The sequence below is a fragment of the Poecilia reticulata genome, chromosome 2 (genome assembly GCF_904066995.2).
Source record: "Poecilia reticulata chromosome 2, P_reticulata-male-v2, whole genome shotgun sequence".
NCBI classification, from domain to species: Eukaryota; Metazoa; Chordata; class Actinopteri; order Cyprinodontiformes; family Poeciliidae; genus Poecilia; species Poecilia reticulata.
The window spans coordinates 44,261,454-44,284,255 of record NC_088831.1 but is presented as its reverse complement, the minus strand read 5'-3'; the positions used below and the strand labels follow the sequence as shown (position 1 = coordinate 44,284,255).

General features: G+C 41.9%; 1 protein-coding gene across 1 annotated transcript in view; it reads left to right on the top strand.

The window, feature by feature from the left end:
• The window catches only part of calcrla (calcitonin receptor-like a), a 38,449-nt gene extending 15,679 nt beyond the window's left edge, over nucleotides 1-22,770 (top strand). Inside the window, exons 2-13 of the mRNA XM_008404245.3 lie at nucleotides 3,713-3,818; nucleotides 5,050-5,203; nucleotides 6,103-6,213; nucleotides 6,343-6,455; nucleotides 8,209-8,300; nucleotides 8,390-8,516; nucleotides 9,458-9,611; nucleotides 11,819-11,879; nucleotides 11,963-12,029; nucleotides 13,393-13,611; nucleotides 14,841-14,882; nucleotides 15,823-22,770. Coding sequence (XP_008402467.1) covers nucleotides 3,744-3,818; nucleotides 5,050-5,203; nucleotides 6,103-6,213; nucleotides 6,343-6,455; nucleotides 8,209-8,300; nucleotides 8,390-8,516; nucleotides 9,458-9,611; nucleotides 11,819-11,879; nucleotides 11,963-12,029; nucleotides 13,393-13,611; nucleotides 14,841-14,882; nucleotides 15,823-16,044 — 1,437 coding nt within the window. The 5' untranslated portion in view covers nucleotides 3,713-3,743 and the 3' untranslated portion in view covers nucleotides 16,045-22,770. The remainder of the gene's footprint in view (nucleotides 1-3,712; nucleotides 3,819-5,049; nucleotides 5,204-6,102; nucleotides 6,214-6,342; nucleotides 6,456-8,208; nucleotides 8,301-8,389; nucleotides 8,517-9,457; nucleotides 9,612-11,818; nucleotides 11,880-11,962; nucleotides 12,030-13,392; nucleotides 13,612-14,840; nucleotides 14,883-15,822) is intronic.
• Nucleotides 22,771-22,802: the final 32 nt, after the last annotated feature.

Here is a 22,802-nt window from a genome sequence, read left to right as displayed (position 1 = left end):
GCAACAGCTAAGATAGCAACAGCTCAGCTAGCAACAGCTCAGATAGCAACAGCTCAGATAGCAACAGCTCAGATAGCAACAGCTCAGATAGCAACAGCTCAGATAGCAACAGCTCAGCTAGCAACAGCTCAGATAGCAACAGCTAGCAACAGCTCAGATAGCAACAGCTCAGATAGCAACAGCTCAGATAGCAACAGCTCAGCTAGCAACAGCTCAGATAGCAACAGCTCAGATAGCAACAGCTCAGATAGCAACAGCTCAGCTAGCAACAGCTCAGATAGCGACAGCTCAGCTAGCAACAGCTCAGATAGCAACAGCTCAGCTAGCAACAGCTCAGATAGCAACAGCTCAGATAGCAACAGCTCAGCTAGCAACAGCTCAGCTAGCAACAGCTCAGATAGCAACAGCTCAGCTAGCAACAGCTCAGATAGCAACAGCTCAGATAGCGACAGCTCGGCTAGCGACAGCTCGGATAGCGACAGCTCGGCTAGCGACAGCTCAGCTAGCGACAGCTCAGCTAGCGACAGCTCAGATAGCGACAGCTCAGATAGCGACAGCTCAGCTAGCGACAGCTCAGCTAGCGACAGCTCAGATAGCGACAGCTCAGCTAGCGACAGCTCAGCTAGCGACAGCTCAGCTAGCAACAGCTCAGCTAGCAACAGCTCAGCTAGCGATATCAGCTGCTGCTCTTCAGGAGGTTCATATGCCGTATTGTTGGAGAACAAAGTTGCATTAATTGCATATTTTATTCAGGTTCAGGTTCACATATAACCAGGGGTGAAGCTGGTAGCCCTTGAATTGAACAAAATGAAGCTGCATTTCCTCCTTCAGCCCACCGGCTGCAATGTTGACACCATGAGACCTAAATCCTGAACATCATGGCATGGAGAGCATCCCAGTTTCCCATGACTGGTTTATAACCATTCATTTTATCTTGTAAACTGGTTCTATTGGTCCTGTGTCCAGACAGAGGGATAATCAGCAGCCCAGCATCATGACCTGTTTGTTCTGAAGATCCTGCAGCTTCTCTTCCTAACATAGCGCCTCCTCACCCTGACTCTCATATTGACAGGAGGAACCACAGAGCTCTGTTAGGTTAAAGCTCATCTTCTGAAGTTGGGATATTTTTCCTCCAACAGGTTCCAGAGGAATCACCTCAAACCAGATGTTGGACTGGATTTTATTTCATTTGTGAATGTTAGAGCTTCAACAGTGGAGCTTTAAAGGTTGAACAAGGTTATTATTTTGGAGAAAATCTCATCAACATCAATATTTCTATTAAATAAGAGGCAAAAAAACAAAATTGTTTGATAAAGAAAAGCCTCTCAAAGCACCAAACTATTTTTATATCAGACAATTAATTTAATGTCACATAATTATCGCGGTGGAGGCCATTTTGTTTGTCAAATACTTAATGAAACACATTTACCGCGTTTGATGTTTGTTGTAAATGACGTCACACAGAACGAGGTCATTAGTCCAAGTTTTGTCGTTTATTGAACGTTCAGGAACTACAGCGGCTCTAAAGGTCAAAGGTAAAACAACCTGAACAGGTGATCGACTCTGAACCACTCGCACCTTTTTTACTCTCTCTCTGTCGTTTAATCACACCCGTTGCCACGGCAACCGCCCGCGCTCCACAGGCCGACCAGAGGTCACGTTAAAGACGTTCAGTCCACAGCGGAGGTCGATTAGTTCATTTTAATCTCCTGCTATGCTCTTATTTTGGTAATGGAACCGGATTGCGCAACACCTTGTTGAAACAATAATCACTGAGGTTATTATTGTTGTTGGGTCGTTAATTTGAACACGTTTTGTTGATTTTTCTGTTGTTGTTCTTTAATAGAGCTATGAACGTTTTAAGCCAATCAGAGGACGAGCTGCTCTCGGCGTCATGCTGAGTTCAGTTTGTCTCCTGATGCCGAGATCGACTCAAAACTTTCCACGATCGACATATAAGACCGCTGCTCTAGCAAAGAACAGTTCAGAAACAATATGAAATGGGAACAAAGTTACTTATTAACTGATTAAGTCGTGTTTCAGATTGTTCTTGAAAAACTAATCAGTCACGGCTGATCAGTGAACCCCTTCATGTTTTACAGCAGACAGCCGCTCCTCCCCCTGCAGGTACTGCGTCCCCCCGCTAAATCTTTTAGGGGTAGCGGTACCCTGCCGTACCCCTTTACTTTCACCCCTGCCTATAACTCACGGTTCATTACAGTTTTCACTCCTGATAGACTCAGTTTGACTGGGGACCAAAGTTGCAACATTTGCTACATTTTTAGATTCTGTGATTTTTCCTTCTCTTTCACCTCCCTGCCTGTGGGGGGCGCTGCACCGAAAGCCACTGAAGCAAATGGCACAAAGGCCTCCAAAGAAGACCGAGTGCAAACAAAACTGGAGTCAGATTTTAGCAGTTAGAGGATTTATCTCTTGTCTTTGATACGGACTCAGGGTGCGGATTTTCCACCATTTTGTTTCTGTTAGCAGAGTGTGAGAGCTAATACCCTAAAAGTGTTAAAATGTTTATTATTGGATTTGCTTACATTGCTATTAAAGTTTTTATTATTTTTTCAGATTGAGGAAATTGTTTCCCCAGGACTCTGAACATCTGTTAGCTTGTCTCTGATTAGCTGCTAACTTTACTTCTCTCTGTTAAGCTGCTAGCTTTACTTGATTAGCTGCTAGCTAAACTTCTCTCTGTTAAGCTGCTAGCTTTACTTGATTAGCTGCTAGCTAAACTTCTCTCTGTTAAGCTGCTAGCTTTACTTGATTAGCTGCTAGCTAAACTTCTCTCTGTTAAGCTGCCAGCTTTACTTGATTAGCTGCTAGCTAAACTTCTCTCTGTTAAGCTGCTAGCTTTACTTGATTAGCTGCTAGCTAAACTTCTCTCTGTTAAGCTGCTAGCTTTACTTGATTAGCTGCTAGCTAAACTTCTCTCTGTTAAGCTGCTAGCTTTACTTGATTAGCTGCTAGCTAAACTTCTCTCTGTTAAGCTGCTAGCTTTACTTGATTAGCTGCTAGCTAAACTTCTCTCTGTTAAGCTGCTAGCTTTACTTGATTAGCTGTTAGCTTTTGTCTGAATATTTACTATGAGTCCCCGGTAGTTTGTCTCTCAGTAGCCCTTATTACTGCATTTATGTGTTAGCTTTATGCTAGCTTGATGCTGTTTCCTGCTTCTGGTCATATTTAGTTGAATTTACACGGATTAGCCTGTAAAGTAGATGTTTCGCCTTGGAGCCCCAGTTGGTCCAGCCAACCCTCCAGAGCTCAGCCTTTAGAAGTGAAGGCCGTGAACGCGCATGATTTACAGCGCCTGCCTCGGTTCAGGTTCGGCGACTGAATGCTAACGATGTGTGGCTTTTTAAAAAGCAGCAGAGCGGCCAAAAATATGAGCTGTTTTCAGGAAGCATCCGTTGTTGTTTCGTTCTCCCTGGTGTCCCTTTGATTTCTCAACCCAATTCGCTGCAGGAGCTTCTTACTTTGAGTGACCCACACGACGCCTGTTTCCTCTGATTACGCTGCTATAACGTGGCAGTTTTTTCAATTATGACATGTTTTGCTTGTTTTTGATCATGTAAATGTTGATTTACGTTGTTTATTTTTTTGACATTTGTATTCCTCCTGGCTAAAGTTACATAAATTGAAGTTTAGTCTCGGTAGAAGAAGATCAGTGGAGCAGCTTTTAATTGTTTGTTGTTTCCCGTTTCAGACCCGAAGCTGGTGAATCATCGTTAGCTGACATGGCAGAGAGGAAATTAGGCGGCTTCAGATGGAGCTGGATGGTCGCACTCGTTCTTTTGTGCAACCTAAAAACAGTAAGACAACATGAAACACGATCTAGGAATTAGATGTTATCCTGCTTTATCCACTTATGTTAGCATATTAAGTCTGTCACTAGCATGTTGACTAATGTAGAATAACTATTCAATATGCAAACAGCAACATATAAGCAAAAATTAAGCTAATGTCAGCTTGGTATCATGGTTGAATGGTGCTAGCATATATATGCTATCATATCTAGTATATGCTAGCATATATATGCTATCATATCTAGTATATGCTAGCATAGATATGCTAGCATATACTAGATATGCTAGCATATGATATGCTAGCATATCTAGCATATGCTAGCATATTCTAGATATGCTAGCATATACTAGATATGCTAGCATATTCTATATATGCTAGCATATCTAGCATGTGCTAGATATGCTAGCATATCTTGCATATACTAGATATGCTAGCATATCTAGCTAGATATGCTAGTTATCTAGCATAGATATGCTAGTTATCTATCTATCTAGAATAGATATGCTAGATAACTAGCATATCTAGCTAGATATGCTAGTTATCTAGCATAGATATGCTAGTTATCTATCTATCTAGAATAGATATGCTAGATAACTAGCATATCTATTGTGCAAACAAAAATAACAAGCACAGATTAACCCAGTTCTGTATGTTAAACTTAGCTTTTGTATACAAAATGGTTAAAACGCTACTGTATCTATCAAGCTAACACTGGTTTGTGGGCTATCGCTAGCATGCTGGCTATCACTAGCATGTTGACAAACAGAATAACTCCATTTAGTTTGTCAACAGCAATGCACAAGCAAGAAATAGTTAAAAAGGCAAATTCTACCTATTAAGCTAACATTAGCTTATGTGCTATCACGCTAACATAGAATAACACTAACAACTTTAAAGAAAACTAGCTACCATAGACTGTTTCAGTTAAATTTAGCTATCATATCAAAATGTGCGTATATACTATTGTAACTATCAAGCTAACGTTAGCATGCAGGCTATCATGCAACAGTTCTCCATGTTGGATCTTCATTGTGTTTCTGAACTTTGACATTCCAGCTAAATGTTGTCCGACCCACTGAGTGCTGTAGCGTAGTTTCCTGTTGCAGAGCGACTTCCCGCTGCACTCAGTCATCCGTAGCTAGCGGCTAACAGGGTTTGGTCCGGTCAGACGCTCCTGACTCTTCCGTCTGGACACTGCGTGGATTCATTGTTTTGCTCTTAACGTCGTATTTTCAGTTCCTGGTGAGGGCCAGCATGGAAGTGAATGAAAGCCAGCAGCAGCATCCCAACAACGTCTACCACGACTTCGGGATCACCAGGAACAAGATCGTCACGGCGCAGTTCGAGTGCTACCAGAAGATCATGAAGGACGACGCACACGGCAGACATGGTAGCCTTCACATGGTAGCCCCTTACCTAGCAACCGAAGCAGAACTCCAGCATGTTTGGTCAGCTGGTTCTGCAGCTGTACAATGGCTGCTGGAAAACACAAGAAAAGATTTTAAGTTATTGACTTACTATCCAGAAAACACTTGCTGTATTCTTGTTGGTTGTGCAGGAGGCTCTACTGATGCCTTTCAAACATGTACGGTTGTATAATTGTAAAGTCGGAGGGGGCGTGGCCAGCAGCAACTTATTTAGATTTAAAGGGACAAGAGGTGGGCTGCACAGTGGGGCAGTTGGTAGAGCTGTTGCCTTGCAGCAAGAAGGTTCTGGGTTCGATTCCCGGTCTTTCTGCATGGAGTCTCCATGTTCTCCCTGTGCATGGTGGGTTTTCTCCAGGTACTCCGGTTTCCTCCCACAGTCCAAAAACATGACTGTCAGGTTAACTGGCCTCTCCAAATTGCCCCTAGGTGTGAGTGTGTGTGTGCATGGTTGTGTGTCTCTGTGTTGCCCTGTGACAGACTGGTGACCTGTCCAGGTGACCCCGCCTCTCGCCCGAAACGTTGGCTGGAGATGGGCACCAGCACCTCCTGACCCCACTGAGGGACAAGGGTGTAGAAAATGGATGGATGGATGGATGGAGGGACAAGAGGTCCTGAAAAGATGAAATTAGACAGAACTGCTCAGATTAAATTTAAATCTTGTGCAGAAAATGTGATGACCATGTTTTGTGTAGGCCGTTGTCGTTTCCCCACCTGCCAGGGAAAGTGCAATAGGTCACTCTTAACGGCTAACATGCTGCTGGGTCAGGCCTGTTCTGGCTGCAAAAGGTGATAATTTTATGTCTGCTTGGTGGTTTGCACTGTAAAAACTCGCCCGTTGAAGCGTCTCCCTCCGTGGTTTCAGAGCCCATGTGTAATCGGACGTGGGACGGATGGCTGTGCTGGGATGACACTCAAGCCGGAGTCACGTCGGAGCAGCACTGCCCGGACTACTTCCAGGATTTTGATCCTTCCGGTGAGGAAAACGACAAACACCAAACATTTCTGCCGGTTTCCTTCATCCTGTGGTGACGGTGGGGAGTAAATCTTCCCTTTTAACAGGAAAAAAACATGTTTTTTAAACGTTTTTTTTTTTGTCTTTCAGAAATGGTGACAAAGATTTGCACCGACGGCGGCCAGTGGTTCGTCCATCCTGAGAGCAACCGGACCTGGACCAACTACACGCGCTGCAACGAACACACCAACGAGGGAATCATGGTGCGTCACTTTACCACAGGAACGGCAGGAAGATGCTGAAAACGTCACACATTCAGGGAGAATTCAGGCACTATTGTGGCTTGTAGCTCACAATATTCAACATTTTAAAAAACCATTAAAAACAACAACAAACTGCAAGTACGAGGCAGTGGAAAGACTCGTCTGCTGGTGATGTGCTAGCGGTGAGCGCTAACGTTCCAGTTCAGACCGGCGGCGTCTCTCTGACGCCCCCAGGCTTCAGCGCTCTGAGTGTTTTCCCAAAACATTTATGTTGACAGAATATCAGGGAGCTGTGCAGCTGTCCAATCCAATCAGCTGTGGTTTCTCAGTGGCATCGCTGTAACAACTCGATTATGTCACTATTTGTAGCTGACACCTAGCTAGCTAACTAGGGTTTGGTTGAGTCAAAGGGTTTGGTTGAGTCAAACCAACCAAACCCTTTGAGAAACCTGTTCCCCTTGCTAGCTAGCTAGCTAGGTGTCAAACCTATCGGGTGTCAAACCTATTTCCCTTGCTAGCTAGCTAGCTAGGTGTCAAACCTATCGGGTGTCAAACCTGTTCCCCTTGCTAGCTAGCTAGCTAGGTGTCAAACCTATCGGGTGTCAAACCTGTTCCCCTTGCTAGCTAGCTAGCTAGCTAGGTGTCAAACCTATCGGGTGTCAAACTTGTTTCCCTTGCTAGCTAGCTAGCTAGGTGTCAAACCTATCGGGTGTCAAACCTGTTTCCCTTGCTAGCTAGCTAGCTAGGTGTCAAACCTATCGGGTGTCAAACCTGTTCCCCTTGCTAGCTAGCTAGCTAGCTAGGTGTCAAACCTATCGGGTGTCAAACCTGTTTCCCTTGCTAGCTAGCTAGCTAGGTGTCAAACCTATCGGGTGTCAAACCTGTTCCCCTTGCTAGCTAGCTAGCTAGCTAGGTGTCAAACCTATCGGGTGTCAAACCTGTTTCCCTTGCTAGCTAGCTAGCTAGGTGTCAAACCTATCAGGTGTCAAACCTGTTCCCCTTGCTAGCTAGCTAGCTAGGTGTCAAACCTATCGGGTGTCAAACCTGTTTCCCTTGCTAGCTAGCTAGCTAGGTGTCAAACCTATCGGGTGTCAAACCTGTTCCCCTTGCTAGCTAGCTAGCTAGCTAGGTGTCAAACCTATCGGGTGTCAAACCTGTTTCCCTTGTTAGCTAGCTAGCTAGGTATCAAACCTATCGGGTGTCAAACCTGTTTCCCTTGCTAGCTAGCTAGCTAGGTGTCAAACCTATCGGGTGTCAAACCTGTTCCCCTTGCTAGCTAGCTAGCTAGGTGTCAAACCTATCGGGTGTCAAACCTGTTCCCCTTGCTAGCTAGCTAGCTAGGTGTCAAACCTATCGGGTGTCAAACCTGTTCCCCTTGCTAGCTAGCTAGCAAGGGGAACAGGTTTCTCAAAGGGTTTGGTTGGTTTGACTCACAGCACACAGACAGAGAACCACAGCAGCTGGAGGAGGAACAGATGGTGAAGTTTTGGGTCCAACTGAACCGATTCTTCTTGCCTATCGGGTGTGAAAACGTCCAAAACTGCTACAACAAAAAGATTTCACCAAGTAGCAAAAAAAAACCAACCTGTAAATATGAGCCTCTGTGGAAAAAGGCTCCCAGAAAGAGAAGTGTGCACACACCTCCAGATTGCACCTTGGCTGGTTGGCGGGATGAACAAGGAAGTGTTTGAAATTACGACGTCGCACCTCATGGGGATTTTTTTGACCAAATTTATCTTCTGCTTCTTTCCAGACGGCGATGAATCACTTCTACTTGACCCTCATTGGCCACGGACTCTCCCTGGTGTCCCTCTTCATCTCACTGGCTATTTTCTTCCATTTCAAGTAAGTTCCCAACATCAACCTGCTCCAAGTTGAGGTTTTATTCACCGATTCTCACCTGACTGGATGAAAACATCTGGCTTTTCTTGCAGAAGTCTGAGTTGCCAGAGGATTACTCTTCACAAGAACCTTTTCTTCTCTTTTGTTCTGAACTCTGTCATCACTATCTTTTGGCTAACTGCAGTGGCTAACAACCGGGAGCTGGTGCAAAGAAATCCAGTAAGTTCATTGTTTGGTTCAGATCCATGATGCTAACTGCCTCAACTATTTACATTAATCATGCTAACTGTTCCAGATATGCTAACTATGCTAATGTCGTTTAATATGCTAACTGCATCAACCGTGTTGGGTTTACTAGCTACACTAAACATTGACGCTAACTGCCTCAACTATTTACATTAATCATGCTAACTGTTCCAGATATGCTAACCATGCTAATGTCGTTTAATATGCTAACTGCATCAACCGTGTTGGGTTTCCTAGCTACACTAAACATTGATGCTAACTGCCTCAACTATTTACATTAATCATGCTAACTGTTCCAGATATGCTAACTATGCTAATGTCGTTTAATATGCTAACTGCATCAACCGTGTTGGGTTTCCTAGCTACACTAAACATTGACGCTAACTGCCTCAACTATTTACATTAATCATGCTAACTGTTCCAGATATGCTAACCATGCTAATGTCGTTTAATATGCTAACTGCATCAACCGTGTTGGGTTTCCTAGCTACACTAAACATTGACGCTAACAGCCTCAACTATTTACATTAATCATGCTAACTGTTCCAGATATGCTAACTATGCTAATAATGCTATGCATGCTAGCTAAACAAACCATCCTAACTGAGCTGGATATGTTGAATGCACTTTACTCGATTAATGAAACAATTAAGGCATAAAATTAAATTCTTTAAACTAAAATTAACTTTATATTTGTTTTGTCAGGTCAAAACATTAAAACAAGAAACTTTCTCGTAAAAATAAAAATGTTTCTTGTTTTTATGTGATATAAAATTCATCTAATTCTCATTTTGACTGATTTATTTCCAGTTTTTGGCAGTTATACTTGCATGTTTTATAGAAACTGCTGGGACGTTTTCCTGCCTCCGTCACGTCTGATAATTTCTACATCGCCGCTTTGTGTGTTTCCGTAGATGAGCTGTAAGGTGTCCCAGTTTATCCACCTCTACCTGTTTGGCTGTAATTACTTCTGGATGCTGTGTGAGGGGATTTACCTTCACACGCTCATCGTGGTGGCCGTGTTCGCCGAGAAGCAGCACCTCATGTGGTACTATCTGCTCGGCTGGGGTGAGTGGACAGAAACCTCAGCAGGGCAGCGCACAGCGCCCAGTATGGAAGCCCATTTCTGCCAAGAAAAAAAAAAAAGTTAAACAGGAAGTCATAATTTCGACTTTCAAAGTCATAATTATGAGATTTAAAGTCATAATTATGAGATTTAAAGTCATAATTATGACTTTAAATCTCATAATTATGACTTTAAATCTCATAATTATGACTTTGAAAGTCGAAATTATGACTTTGAAAATCGAAATTATGACTTTAAATCTCATAATTATGACTTTAAATCTCATAATTATGACTTTAAATCTCATAATTATGACTTTGAAAGTCGAAATTATGACTTTAAATCTCATAATTATGACTTTAAATCTCATAATTATGACTTTGAAAGTCGAAATTATGACTTTAAATCTCATAATTATGACTTTAAATCTCATAATTATGACTTTAAATCTCATAATTATGACTTTGAAAGTCGAAATTATGACTTCCTGTTTAACTTTTTTTTTTTTCATGGCAGAAATGGGCTTCCATAGCCCAGAGATATCACTCACATTAAAGTTAAAAAGTCTACTCATGATCATGAATGATCAATCATTTAATATTTAAAAATTACATCATCAGACGGACCAAAATATTAAACTAAAGAGGAAATAATTTTGGCATTTTAGGGACTGAAATGCCAGTAATTCATATAAATAACAAAAATGAATCAGTTCCTTTCAAAATAAAACTTGTGAAAAGTTAGTAGAAACTGCAGGTGTGCGTTTTTCGGTTAAAACGTGTTTGTTTTTCATCCCGTGCGTAGAAGATGCATATATATTTAACTCCAGTCAGAGTAGAACATTACTTGAGTAAAAGTAAAAAGTTATAAGCGCAGTAAAAAAAAAATACTCCCAAGATTTATTGATTTAATCAAACTCCAGTCTGTTTGTCTATTGTGAAGAACTGAATTCGTAATTTAACCGAAAAAAACAACAAAAACAGAAAAAAAAAAAAAATCTCCGGTCCTAAAAACAAAAAAAAAACTCTGGCTCGGTTAGAATGATATGAACGCCAAGCAGACCAGAGGCCGCACCAAAAGCAGGAAGTGGACTACAGCGCAGGGCATTCTGGGTAATATGTTAAATACGGCGCTGCTCTGTTGCCGTGGCAACGGGTCAGCTGGGCGAGGACAAGCAGGATAACTGGTTTAGTTTTCTTCACCTTATTTATCAGTTTATTTTACCTTTGCTATGACGCAGCCGCTATAATTAAAAAAAAAAAAAAAAAAAAAAGATAAATGTAAAATTAAATTACCGATCAGTATAAAAGATACATTTGCTTAGTCCTGTTTTTCAGCGTGACAGAAACCCGGACCGTTTATCGATGTATTTATGTATTTTACACTCAAAAACATCGGCAGTTTTCTTGGCTTTAATTTAAGCCGTGGCCATATATAATTTAATTTTTTAAAATAGAAATCGAGTAAGAAATGAGACGCTACGATCATTTAGTTCAGATTTCTGCTCCTGCCGCGATGGAACCTTCTGGTATGGCGGACGTGACTCGGTGACTCGCAGTAATGGCGGCTGCAGGGCCTGTTAGCTTTAGCGGCTAACGGGCGACATCCAAACCAGTAAATGACCACTGGGGAAATCCTACAGCCGCTGTATTTATGTATTTTACACTCAAAAACATCGGCAGTTTTCTTGGCTTTAATTTAAGCCGTGGGCCATATAAGCCATATAATTTAATTTTTTTAAATAGAAATCGAGTAAGAAATGAGGCGCTACGGTCATTTAGTTCAGATTCCTGCTAGTGCCGCGATGGAACCTTCTGGTTTGGCGGACGTGACTCGGTGACTCGCAGTAATGGCGGCTGCAGGGCCTGTTAGCTTTAGCGGCTAACGGGCGACATCCAAACCAGTAAATGACCACTGGGGAGAAAATCCTACAGCCGCTGAAATGTGACGGTGCTCCGTTGTTGTTTCCCTTTTGGCGTTCAGGGTTTTCTTCAGCGGTTCTTGGGTTAGTTTTAATCGCTTGACGTGAAAAGAGAACCGCCGCAGCTGAAACGGTTACAAATGTTGTAGTTTTGGTCCGTGATTAAACAGAGTCCATCGGACTGTTAAGATGTGGGGGGAAAAAACCCAACAAAAAAAAAGTTTCTCAAGTAAATGTAACTAGTTAGTTGCAGAATAACAGCAACTGAAGCTTGGTTTTATTTTTCAGGCTTTCCTCTGATTCCTGCGTCCATCCACGCCATCGCTCGGACTTATTACTACAACGATAAGTGAGCCTCAGACAGTGAAAAGTTCTGCAGTGGTTCTGTGCCGGACGTTGTTGCCTAAACTTGTCCTCTGTTCGCTGCTGCAGCTGCTGGATCAGCTCCAAGACGTCGCTGCTCTACATCATCCACGGCCCCATATGTGCAGCTCTGCTGGTAAGATGAAGTCAGCGCGTCGCTGATCCGCTCCGGGTGTCTGTTGCGCAATGGTTCTGGTTCTGGTTCTGGCCTCGGCTGTGTTTAGGGGGGTTAATTGTGTTTGTCTTGTGAAATCTGTCCATCTGCCCTCCCAGGCTGGTTCTGAGTTCCAGGTTTTCTCTGATTTCATTTTTCAACTCTGAAACCTTTGCTGCTTGTTTTTCTGAGGAAAACATCACACAGATCTAAACTATCTTATTGTTTACATCTGGGAATTTGGATGCAGGGAGGAAGTAATCCCGTCCAAACCAGGGGTGCCTAAAGTGCGGCGCATGGGCCATTTCTGGTCCCTGGGTTAGTTTTGTGAGGCCCAAATTTGGCTCTCTGACACTTTTTGTAATATTTTAGGATGATATTTTCCATGGGAAGGTTAAATCTTCTTAAACATCTTCTTAAGTACAACACAAAGATTTTTTCTTTAGCCTTTTTTTAAAATCTCCTAATAAGTAATATCACAAACATTCAACAAGTTTTAACTCAAAACAAAAACAAACTTGGTCACACCCATTCATTATATTTGGCCAAAAACAGAAAAGTTTGTAGAAGAAAATTTGTATTTTTGTTTCTGGAAAAAATATATTACAAACTTATAAATTGTAACATAATAATAAAAGTAAAATATTGCATCTTTTATTTATTTACAGTCAAAATGCAGGTGTTGAATTAACACCCAGAAGTGTCCATATGTGTCCAAGTCAGCAGGTGTTAAAGTAACACTTTGGAAGTGTTAAAAGATGGACACCCATTTTTTTTGTTAAATTAACATTAATACTGAAATTGGTTTAATAAAAGTTAAACTTTCCATTTCTGTGTATTGTTTTGAATATTTTCCACTGGCTTTGATTGATATTGACACCTTGTGGGTCAATTATTAACCTTTTAACACCACATTATGTCTTGTGATCAACACTACACTGGTGTTAATATATTTTAACTCCAGCACCGTTGTAAAGGTTAATGTGACTCTCTGTGTTGTTGAATTTAACACCAGCTGACTTGGACACATATAGGTGTTAATTCAACGCTGGCATTTTTACTGTGAGGTAAAAGAAATAATTCACAATATTTTAAAATATTTTTTTAATTGGGGGGGAAAAAATAAAGATTTAGCCCCGTTAAACTTCGGAGCAGACAGTTTGGACAGCGCAGAGTTAAATCGAGGTTTTAAAGAGACGGCGTACCTTATAAAGCACTCTGAACTTGTTTCTGTTCTGTCCTTCCGGCTACTGCGAACACATTTAGGTCACCTAACCTGCAAACAGCTGCGTTTTGCTAACGAGCAGCAGAGTCAGCCTGATGAGGAGACTTTCTGTTCCTCCAGGTGAACCTGTTCTTTCTGCTGAACATCGTCCGGGTCCTCATCACCAAGCTGAAGGTGACGCACCAGGCCGAGTCCAGTCTGTACATGAAGGCGGTCAGAGCTACGCTCATCCTGGTTCCTCTGCTGGGGATCGAGTTTGTCCTGCTGCCCTACAAGCCCGAAGGACGCGTCTCCTCCGAAATATACGACTACATTATGCACATACTGATGCACTACCAGGTGAGACTCACCTGATTTATTACTGAATGAAACTGATTCATCTCTTTTCTAAATGTTGTTTCCTGTCTACTCCTATAAACGAGAATTAGGACAAAACTAAGGAAAAAATAATAATTATGAGAATAAAAAAAGTCAATATTACGAGAAGAAATTGAGAACTACAAGAATAAAGTCAAAATAATACGACAAAAAGTCATGCTGTTGAAAGTAGTCTCAATAATACGAGAACATTTCATAACACGCGTGTAAAGTTGTAAAGACAGAATAATCAAAATATGAGAAAAAAGTCGTACGACAAAAAGTTCATAATAAAAATGAGAGAAATCATACGAGTGTAAAGTCAAACTATAGAATCTCGAAATAAAACGAGAATAGTCGTACGGCAAAAAGTTACATTGAAAATAGTCATAATAATACAAGAAAAAGTGATAATATGAAAATAAAGTTGTGTGAGAAAAATTCCTATTATGAGAGAAAACTCGTAATGATGAGAGAATAATGGAGGTGGTTATTATAATAATGTCAAACTGCAGTAAAAACACCAGAATAACGTCACAATATGAGAAAACTGCAACAAAAAGATACGAGAATAAACTCGTAATGATACGAGAAAACAATACAAGAATATACAAAATTAATCTGAGGAAAACGTCAGAATGAGGCAAGAATAAAGTGTAATATTATGAACTTTTTATGAATCCCTGACAGAAAAAACCAAACTGAGAAACGATGAGCATCTTGTGACGTTACACTTTGGTATCAGTTTTACAAATTAAAAAGTTCTTCACCTGCCAACAAATCAAATCATCGTCAGCAGCAGGACGTTGAAACAGTCGAGTCTAATTCAAAAATAACTTCATCAAAGGTTTGTTCTCATTAAAACAACTTTTTTCAAGTAATTTACTATTTTTTTTCTGGTTTTTCTGTGTCCATATCCTGCTAAAATTGTAACCTCAGACCAAAATAAGAGCCTCTGCTGGTGGCAGCTTCCCCTTTAAGAGGTTTGTTTACGTTGCATCCCAGGGAGGAGCAGCAGGAAGGAAGGAGGGGATTATCTGTTGATGAGCCGTTATCTGATCGCTTCTCCCAGCTTGAAAATATCTCTCGCAATAGGAAGAGCGAATCCCTCCCTCCCAGAATGCATCTGTCTCAAATCCTGACGCTTTCTACTTTCAGCAGCTTGAACTGTTCCCTTACAAAGAGCCTAACGCAAGTTTTTCTCATTCCAGGGCCTGCTTGTGGCAACCATCTTCTGCTTCTTCAATGGAGAAGTAAGCAACTCTACCTTTAGCTTCAGCTAAGTACTTTAGCATATTAACTCCAGTCAGAGATCTGACCCAAAAACCAGACGGTCTGGAAGACTTTGTAACATTTGTTACATTTTGAGCGAATAATTATAAAACCTGTTCCCCTCCCGGCCTGTGGGGGCGCTGCACCACGAGCAGCTGAAGGAAACAACACGAAAACCTTAGAAGACACCGAGGGCGACTTCCTGCTTCACCAGCAACTAGCACCTAGCTTTATTACGTAGCTGTTAGCTTGACCTCTGCTAGCGATTAGCTGACCCTGATTAGCTGCTAGCTTTAATATGAGCAGCAGGTTGTTTGTTTTGAAAAGTAAACAAAAATGGAGTAGCATCAGATTTTAGCGGTTGGAGGATTTCTCTCTTGTTTTTGGTAAAGACCACGAGCCGCGGCGGCTAACGCTAGCAGAGCCGACATTTTCAATGGAAAGACGGTGAAGTCGTTGATTTCATTGGTATTTTGGGTCATATTGCTGAACAACTTTAAAACTTATAAACGGACAGTTACGCATGCCTACCAAGATGGCTGCCAGCTACAGCTTCCTGGTGATGTCGCATGAGAACCATGTATTGTTTTAAATAAATGCTCCATTTGTTTAAACAGAATCTCTAGACTGATGAGAAGAATTTAGTTTCTGAATCAAAATCAATCACTAAACGTTGAAAGATTCTCTAAACATTAAAATTTCCCTCATTTGTCTTTGTTGGTGTTTTCTGAAGAGCCAAACCCAGCCTGGCGGTAAACTCCCCCGCCAGGCTGGGTAAACGTGCAGCTCTGTTGTTTCCTAGTTGAAGGATGTGATTCGGAACCGAGTACAGATGAATCCGTATTTCTGACGTTGTTTTCTGGTTTTGCGTTCATGTCGTGTCGATGAAAACGTTCACCGAGTAGCTCTAACCGTTTTCAGGTCCAGGCGGTTCTGAGGCGCCACTGGAACCAGCACCACATCCAGTTTGGCAGCAGCATCGGGAACCACTCGGACGCCCTGCGCTCGGCCTCCTACACGGCCTCCTCCATCATGGAGGTGCAGGGCTGCTACTCCATCGACGGCCACACGGAGCACATGAACGGGAAGAGCTTCCACGACACGGACGTCTCCGTCCTGAAGTCGGACAGCACCTTCGCCTGACGCCCGGCTGCGCCCGCCGGAACGGCGCCGGGGAGCGGGTCCAGGCCGGCTCGTCTGGGCGAGGCGAGCGCGGCGCCGCCTCTCCGTCCTCCGCTCCGCTGACGGGTTCCGATTGGACGCCGTCACGTTCTGGCCATTCTTAGCGACTGCTGGTTCGCGATGTGGACAGAAGCGGCTTCACTGTAAGAAAACGCAAACTGTGCCAAACCCAGCTCTCCGTTTGTTGTGTCCAAAGTTCTGGAGATGCATAGATTACGATCCACCATCTTGTTTCCGTGACGACGCATCAGGACCGCTACAGACAGAAAAAGGGGGGATACATTTCTGAAAAAGAGAAAACTGATCCTGAGACTAATGTCTCAAATGGAAACGATAGGAAAATTCCCTGAGCTCAAAAAGTTTAGAATTTGCAAAGAAACAAAAAAGTCGAAAATTTTCAATTTTACAAGCTCAGAAAATTTACAGGTTAATCTCAAAATTTGTGAGATTTTTTTTTTTCTCAAATTGTCGAGTTTTCAAGCTCAGAAATTTTCACAATTTTCCTAGAAAACTGCTGAAATTGATCTCTAAATTTTTGCTTTTCTAGAAAATTTACAACTTTTGTAGCTCAGAGAATTTCCAAAATTTTTCTAGAAAATTTCAGATATTAATCTGAGTGTTTTTTTTTCCTTCAGACATGCACTCCTTTATTTTCTGTCTCTGTGGGCCGTGGTGCGGCCCATCATGCTTCCCATGACACGACGCAGTATTTATTCCGGATTCTGCCTCGGTGACCGGGAGTAAAAGCCACATTCCCTTTCCTCGGACTGACGCTTCTGGTTGAAGCTCCAGATTGTTGACGTCTGGCTGGAAAAGTGAAAGTATGGAAACGTTCTCCTCTATCAAAGTCTAAAGATCTGTCAGTTTTAGCTCAGGAGTGCAAAACACACAAAAATTTTCCACAAGGTTGAGTGAAATGTACAGGCTGCGAGGGAGAAACTAAGTACACCCCTTGATTTATTAACATCAGCTCCGCGTCGTTTCAACCATTTGCAAAATCCTGCCTCCATTTTGCACCTGTAAGCACCTGGGTGTTCAAAGCAGGTTCAAAATGTGTCGGTACATAAGCTAATTCATGGTAATTTGGAATTGCGCAACTTTTATGGAGTTAAATTGGGGCAAAAACATTTTTTTAAAACTTAAAAAAAAAGAAATGTTTTTAAGTTTTTAACAGGAAAAAAATATAGGAAAAAAAAAGAATTGAGACTGTACAAAAAAGTTAAAATCTATGGAACTAAAATAATGCAGATACTTTTTATGGAGCTAAAATGTGGGGCATAAAGCTTTAATGGAAAATAAAAAATTTTGAAGCTGAAAAATTGTTTTGAAATTAAAAAGAAAATCTAAAACTGAAAACTATTTTTTTAACTACAAAAAAGATTTGAGACCAAATAGTTAAAAACTATGGAGCTAAAACGGTGCAGACACTTTGTAAACATGACGTTTCTCTTCAATGCCACCATTTTTTATTTTTCGTATGTGAAATTTGGAATTCAAAATTTTTCAAATTAAAATTAAGTGTTCAGTTTCAAACAGCTTATTAAAAAATTTTCAGTTCTAAATTTTTTTTTCCTAATTTTTCATTTTTTTTTTTTTTTTGTTACAAGAATTTCAGTTTTAACTTTATTATTTTTCAGTTTCAAACCTTTTTTTTTTTTCAATTAAAAATAATTTGTTTTCAGTTAATTATGGCTCCAAATTTGCTCCGTACAACTTCGAAGACCAAAATTCTAAAATGGTGAACCAAACGCAAACGACCAGAAAGCTTCGGCATCGTTCAGAGCAGCAAACACTTTGTTGCTTTTTTTGCAGTGAATGTTTCAGTTGAGTCATAAAAAAATGGCCCCAGAATAAATGGAGAACTCGGTAAATGAGCATAAAACGTTTCACTGTGCGCGTCGGAACAGCGTCTTTTGTTACGAAGCTGTTATTTCAAGGCCAGTATGGATTCATTATTACAGCAGAAATATATATTTTTAGTGTTTCTTTGAAAACGGAATGAAAACACAGTATGGAAAATTACAGATTTAATCACACCAAAGAGAAGAAATATTAAACGTGCACAAACTCTTATTTTGTAATATTTGTTCCATCTGAGGATAATCATTATTTTAAAGTATATTTTTGATTTATTTAATCTCCTATAGCTCGTTGTTTTTGAGTGTAGATCAGACGTTTTCATTGTAAGGTTGAAGATGATGAAGATTGCACTTCTCCTCCCTCAACGCTTTTTCCGCTGGACTCCATCGGATCCGTAACGCTGGGAACGTTTCAGCTGCTGTAAATTATTTTGTACATCCAGCGAGTTTTCCGAGTGAACATGCCAGAGAATGCCTGCATGATTTGTCTAGGCCGTATTTCTGTAAACCCAGAGGCACGGAGCCGGAGGGCGGCGCCCGTCTCACTGCCCGCCGCTCGGACCTATCAACATGGCCGCCGCCTCTCCGTCGTGCCTGCTGGAGAGCGCGAAGCTCTCGCCTTTCAACAGAGCCGCCGCTGGTTGTTTGTCCATCGAATGTCTCCGCTTCCCGTCTTTGATTCGCATGTGAGGACTCACAGGTTCACTGCTGGGTTTCGGATGACGAAGCGCTGATGTCACCCAACGCAGATGGAGGGCAGGAAGTGAATTCAGCCCATTTGTTTCTGCTGATCCAGCTTCAAAATGTCTGATGTGTCCTGGACCGTTGTTCCAACCGTTCCAATAGGGAGAAAGATGAACGTCATTTTTGTGTTTCGAAGGTTAGCTGGTCACAACGGAGCTAATTTTAAAAAACTTGTTGAAAAATTAAAAGCTAAAAGCAGGAGGAGCAGAAGCTAACAACGCCTGAGTTTGCGGCGCCACTTTCTAACGGGTAACGATCGCATCGTTTAAATTGTATTTTCAGATGTTTTATTGGACGGTTGCTTAGAAAGACGAGCGTTCAGATGTAAGGAAAGATATATTATTTTAATGTCCAAGCCTGGTTGTCCTCAGAGCGCTAATGTTGTTAGCAGCTAGCTCAGTGCCGAGTCACGAACTCGGGGTTCCTGTAGATCGGAGCGAGTCGTTGACCTGCATCGGACCTGAATCCAGCAGCGGCTCCACATTAACTAGAACTCCAGCATGAATTTGGGTTTAAAGAAGCTAAAAATAAATTATTTACCAGGAGATTCAAGCTCATAAAACAACACGGTTAGCTCGTCGTTAGCGATAGCTTCGCTATCATAGACTAATTAGCACAACTCGCTTCTCACCTGGCAGAAACGAGTCGACGTCCATCTGAAGCTGCTTTTGATCCTGAATGTTTGACCCAACCTGAAACTGAACTAGGGCTGTTGTAAACGATTATTTTAGTAATCGAGTAATCTATAGATTTTTCTAACGATTAATCGAGTAATCGGATAAAAACAATTATGAAATAAAATATTGGTAAATCTTCCATAACACCAGTGTTACTATCGGATATCAACATCAGTCTATTTTTTCCACCTTTGAGCTTCCCTACCAGTTACTGTTTTGTAGACCGGGGGAGAAACACGGGATATTTACGGCTCCTCCGTTCAGAAACTCATCTACCAGCCATGTTCCGCCTCCCGTTTGTTCAGACCGGGATGATATCAGTTTATTGTGCGGTTCGTCCGTAAAGCTGCTCTTACCCTGTGAGCATCAACCCTCAGCCGCCCGCCGTGTTCAGTCTCTCCGCTCACCTGTATAAATCCTCCTCAGCTTCTTCCCGCCGTTCAACCAGCAGCTCCGGAGCAGAAAGGCTGCCGGACTCCCGGCATCGCGCCGGTCATTTTAAGGATGTTTATTGGTCCCACAAAAACGATGAAAACCCGGAATTATCACCAATCAGTAAAATCCCCGCGGGCCGAACTTGAAGATTGGACGTTATGCCGCTAACACGTAGCTTCCGTCAACAACTCAGAGGCGGAAGTCAGAGCTCCGCGCAACGCAAATAATGTTCCGGCTGAAACACGGTGCGCTAAATGATAAAACATAAATTAACGAAGCTTCGAGGCAGGTCAATTTTCCTCAAGGCATTTTAATAATCGAGGTACTCGAACCACTCGAGGAATCGGTTCAGCCCTAAACTGAATGATTGATTCTCCAGGCTTCTGGAAACTTTCTTCCTGCTCGTCGTATAACATGAGGTCTGCAGGTAGCTAGTGATGTGCAAATCCTCGAGATTATGAGGGAAATCTTTTTACCGAGATGATACGGATCAGTTTTCAGAGACGTCTCGGCTCTTCCAGCCCGTTCAGGGCATCAGCTACTCGCTCTGGTCCATTTTGCTTCGTTTCGAACTGGACCTCACTTCCGGACCTCCATCTGAGTTCCGCGGGTCGTCGGGGTCACGTGTCTGAAACCCAGCATGACTCATTAGGAAATGTTTTGTTTGTCACAAAAGAAAAGAAAGTACACCCTCATTTAAATCTGCAGCTTTACGTTTCAGGAACCCGATCTGGTCTTTAGCAGGTTCTAAAGTTATTCATGTGCTGATGAGCTTCTTTATGGTGACGTGGAAGAGTTCGGTTAAAACAGCTTAGCATCCGTCTGTCTGACACTACAAAAACACAAAAACTTACCTTTTTGGTCTAATTCTGGGATGTCCAAAGTGCGGCACGTGGGCCGCATGTGGCCCCTTCTACTGATTCTGTGTGGCCCCCCAAACTACAATTCAAAAAATGGGAAAAATATGTTTGTTTTTTTAAATTATTGCACAATTATGACAAAATCTTAGAATGGAAAACATCTGATAGAAAGTATCCACCTTTTAATTGCATTAAATTCTCATTAATTTCACATAATCTCAGTGACATTTACGCAAATCCAAACATTTACTCATTTAGCTGGGCTGAATGCACCAAACGTGATCAAAAATCCTGTTTTTGTAACTGAGATTTAAATGTTTTTAGTTTTTTTTCACCAAAAGATTCTCAACTTTGACCCCTTTCTCTTAAACACGCAAACATGTAAAATCCTTTTAAGTTTTTAGCTAGAGCTAATATTGTTAGCTCTAGCTAATGGTATACGCTCCTGCCAATCGTGTTAACTCCTGATAACGGTGTTAGCTGCTGTTAATGTTATTTCCAGCTAACAGTGTTAGCTAGACATCGTTAGCTAACAGTGTCTAGCTAACACTGTTAGCGCTCATTAATGTTGCTAGCTCCAGCTAACGGTGTTAGCTAATTCTAATAGTGTTAACTACTGCCAACAGCCTTAGCAGGTGTTAACATTAATGGTGTTAGCATTAACACAGTGGTGCTAATGGTGATCTAGCACCGTTAGCTAGATCACAGTGTCTAGACACTGTTAGCTAACAGTGTCTAGCTAACACTGTTGGCTCTCATTAATGTTGCTAGCTCCAGCTAACGGTGTTAGCCAATTCTAATAGTGTTAACTACTGCCAACAGCCTTAGCAGGTGTTAACGTTAATGGTGTTAGCATTAACACAGTGGTGCTAATGGCGATCTAGCTAACACCTTTAGCTAGAGCTAACGGTGTTATGTCTAGCTAACACTGTTAGCGCTCATTAATGTTGCTAGCTCCAGCTAACGGTGTTAGCTAATTCTAATAGTGTTAACTACTGCCAACAGCCTTAGCAGGTGTTAACGTTAATGGTGTTAGCATTAACACAGTGGTGCTAATGGCGATCTAGCTAACACCTTTAGCTAGAGCTAACGGTGTTATGTCTAGCTAACACTGTTAGCGCTCATTAATGTTGCTAGCTCCAGCTAACGGTGTTAGCTAATTCTAATAGTGTTAACTACTGCCAACAGCCTTAGCAGGTGTTAACGTTAATGGTGTTAGCATTAACACAGTGGTGCTAATGGTGATCTAGCACCGTTAGCTAGATCACAGTGTCTAGACACTGTTAGCTAGACACTGTTAGCTAACAGTGTCTAGCTAACACTGTTGGCTCTCATTAATGTTGCTAGCTCCAGCTAACGGTGTTAGCCAATTCTAATAGTGTTAACTACTGCCAACAGCCTTAGCAGGTGTTAACGTTAATGGTGTTAGCATTAACACAGTGGTGCTAATGGTGATCTAGCTAACACCTTTAGCTAGAGCTAACGGTGTTATGTCTAGCTAACACTGTTAGCGCTCATTAATGTTGTTAGCTCCTGCTAATTGTGAACCAGAAGAAACTAAAAACCAGGTGAAATGTTGTGTTTTTTCAGTGTCTCAGCTGAAGTTGCCTGTTGTTGCGTCTGCTAATGTGAAACCACAGAGCTGAAGGGGGGTGTACTCTCTTTTCACCACGCTGTGTTCCACATAAGCATCATCCCTGAGCGCTGCTGCTGCTGCTGCTGCAGCTCTGGAGCTGGAGTGCGTCGGTCTGTGCAGTCAACCCATCCGAACTGCGGTGAAGCCAAAGCGTTTCGGCAGCGTGTTGTGAGTTTTTCTGTATTTCTGCGAGTCGCTTTCGTTCGACTCTCCAAAGACTCGGTGAAATCCCAGTGACTCTTCGGTCTCCTGCGGACGACGTCTGTACTGTATCTAACTCTGATGGTCTCATTGACGCCTCACTGCTGTTTGAATGTTTTGTTTCTATTCCTTGGATGTGAAGAGCATATATACATGCATATATATATACATATATCTATATTTACATATCAATGTTTCTCTTTTTAATATGTCGGTGAACGAGACGATGTTGCTACCTTGTGTGTATCTGCATACTAAAACAGTTTAGCACAGCACAGCCTTCAGTTTGTTTGTTTTACTGGCATTT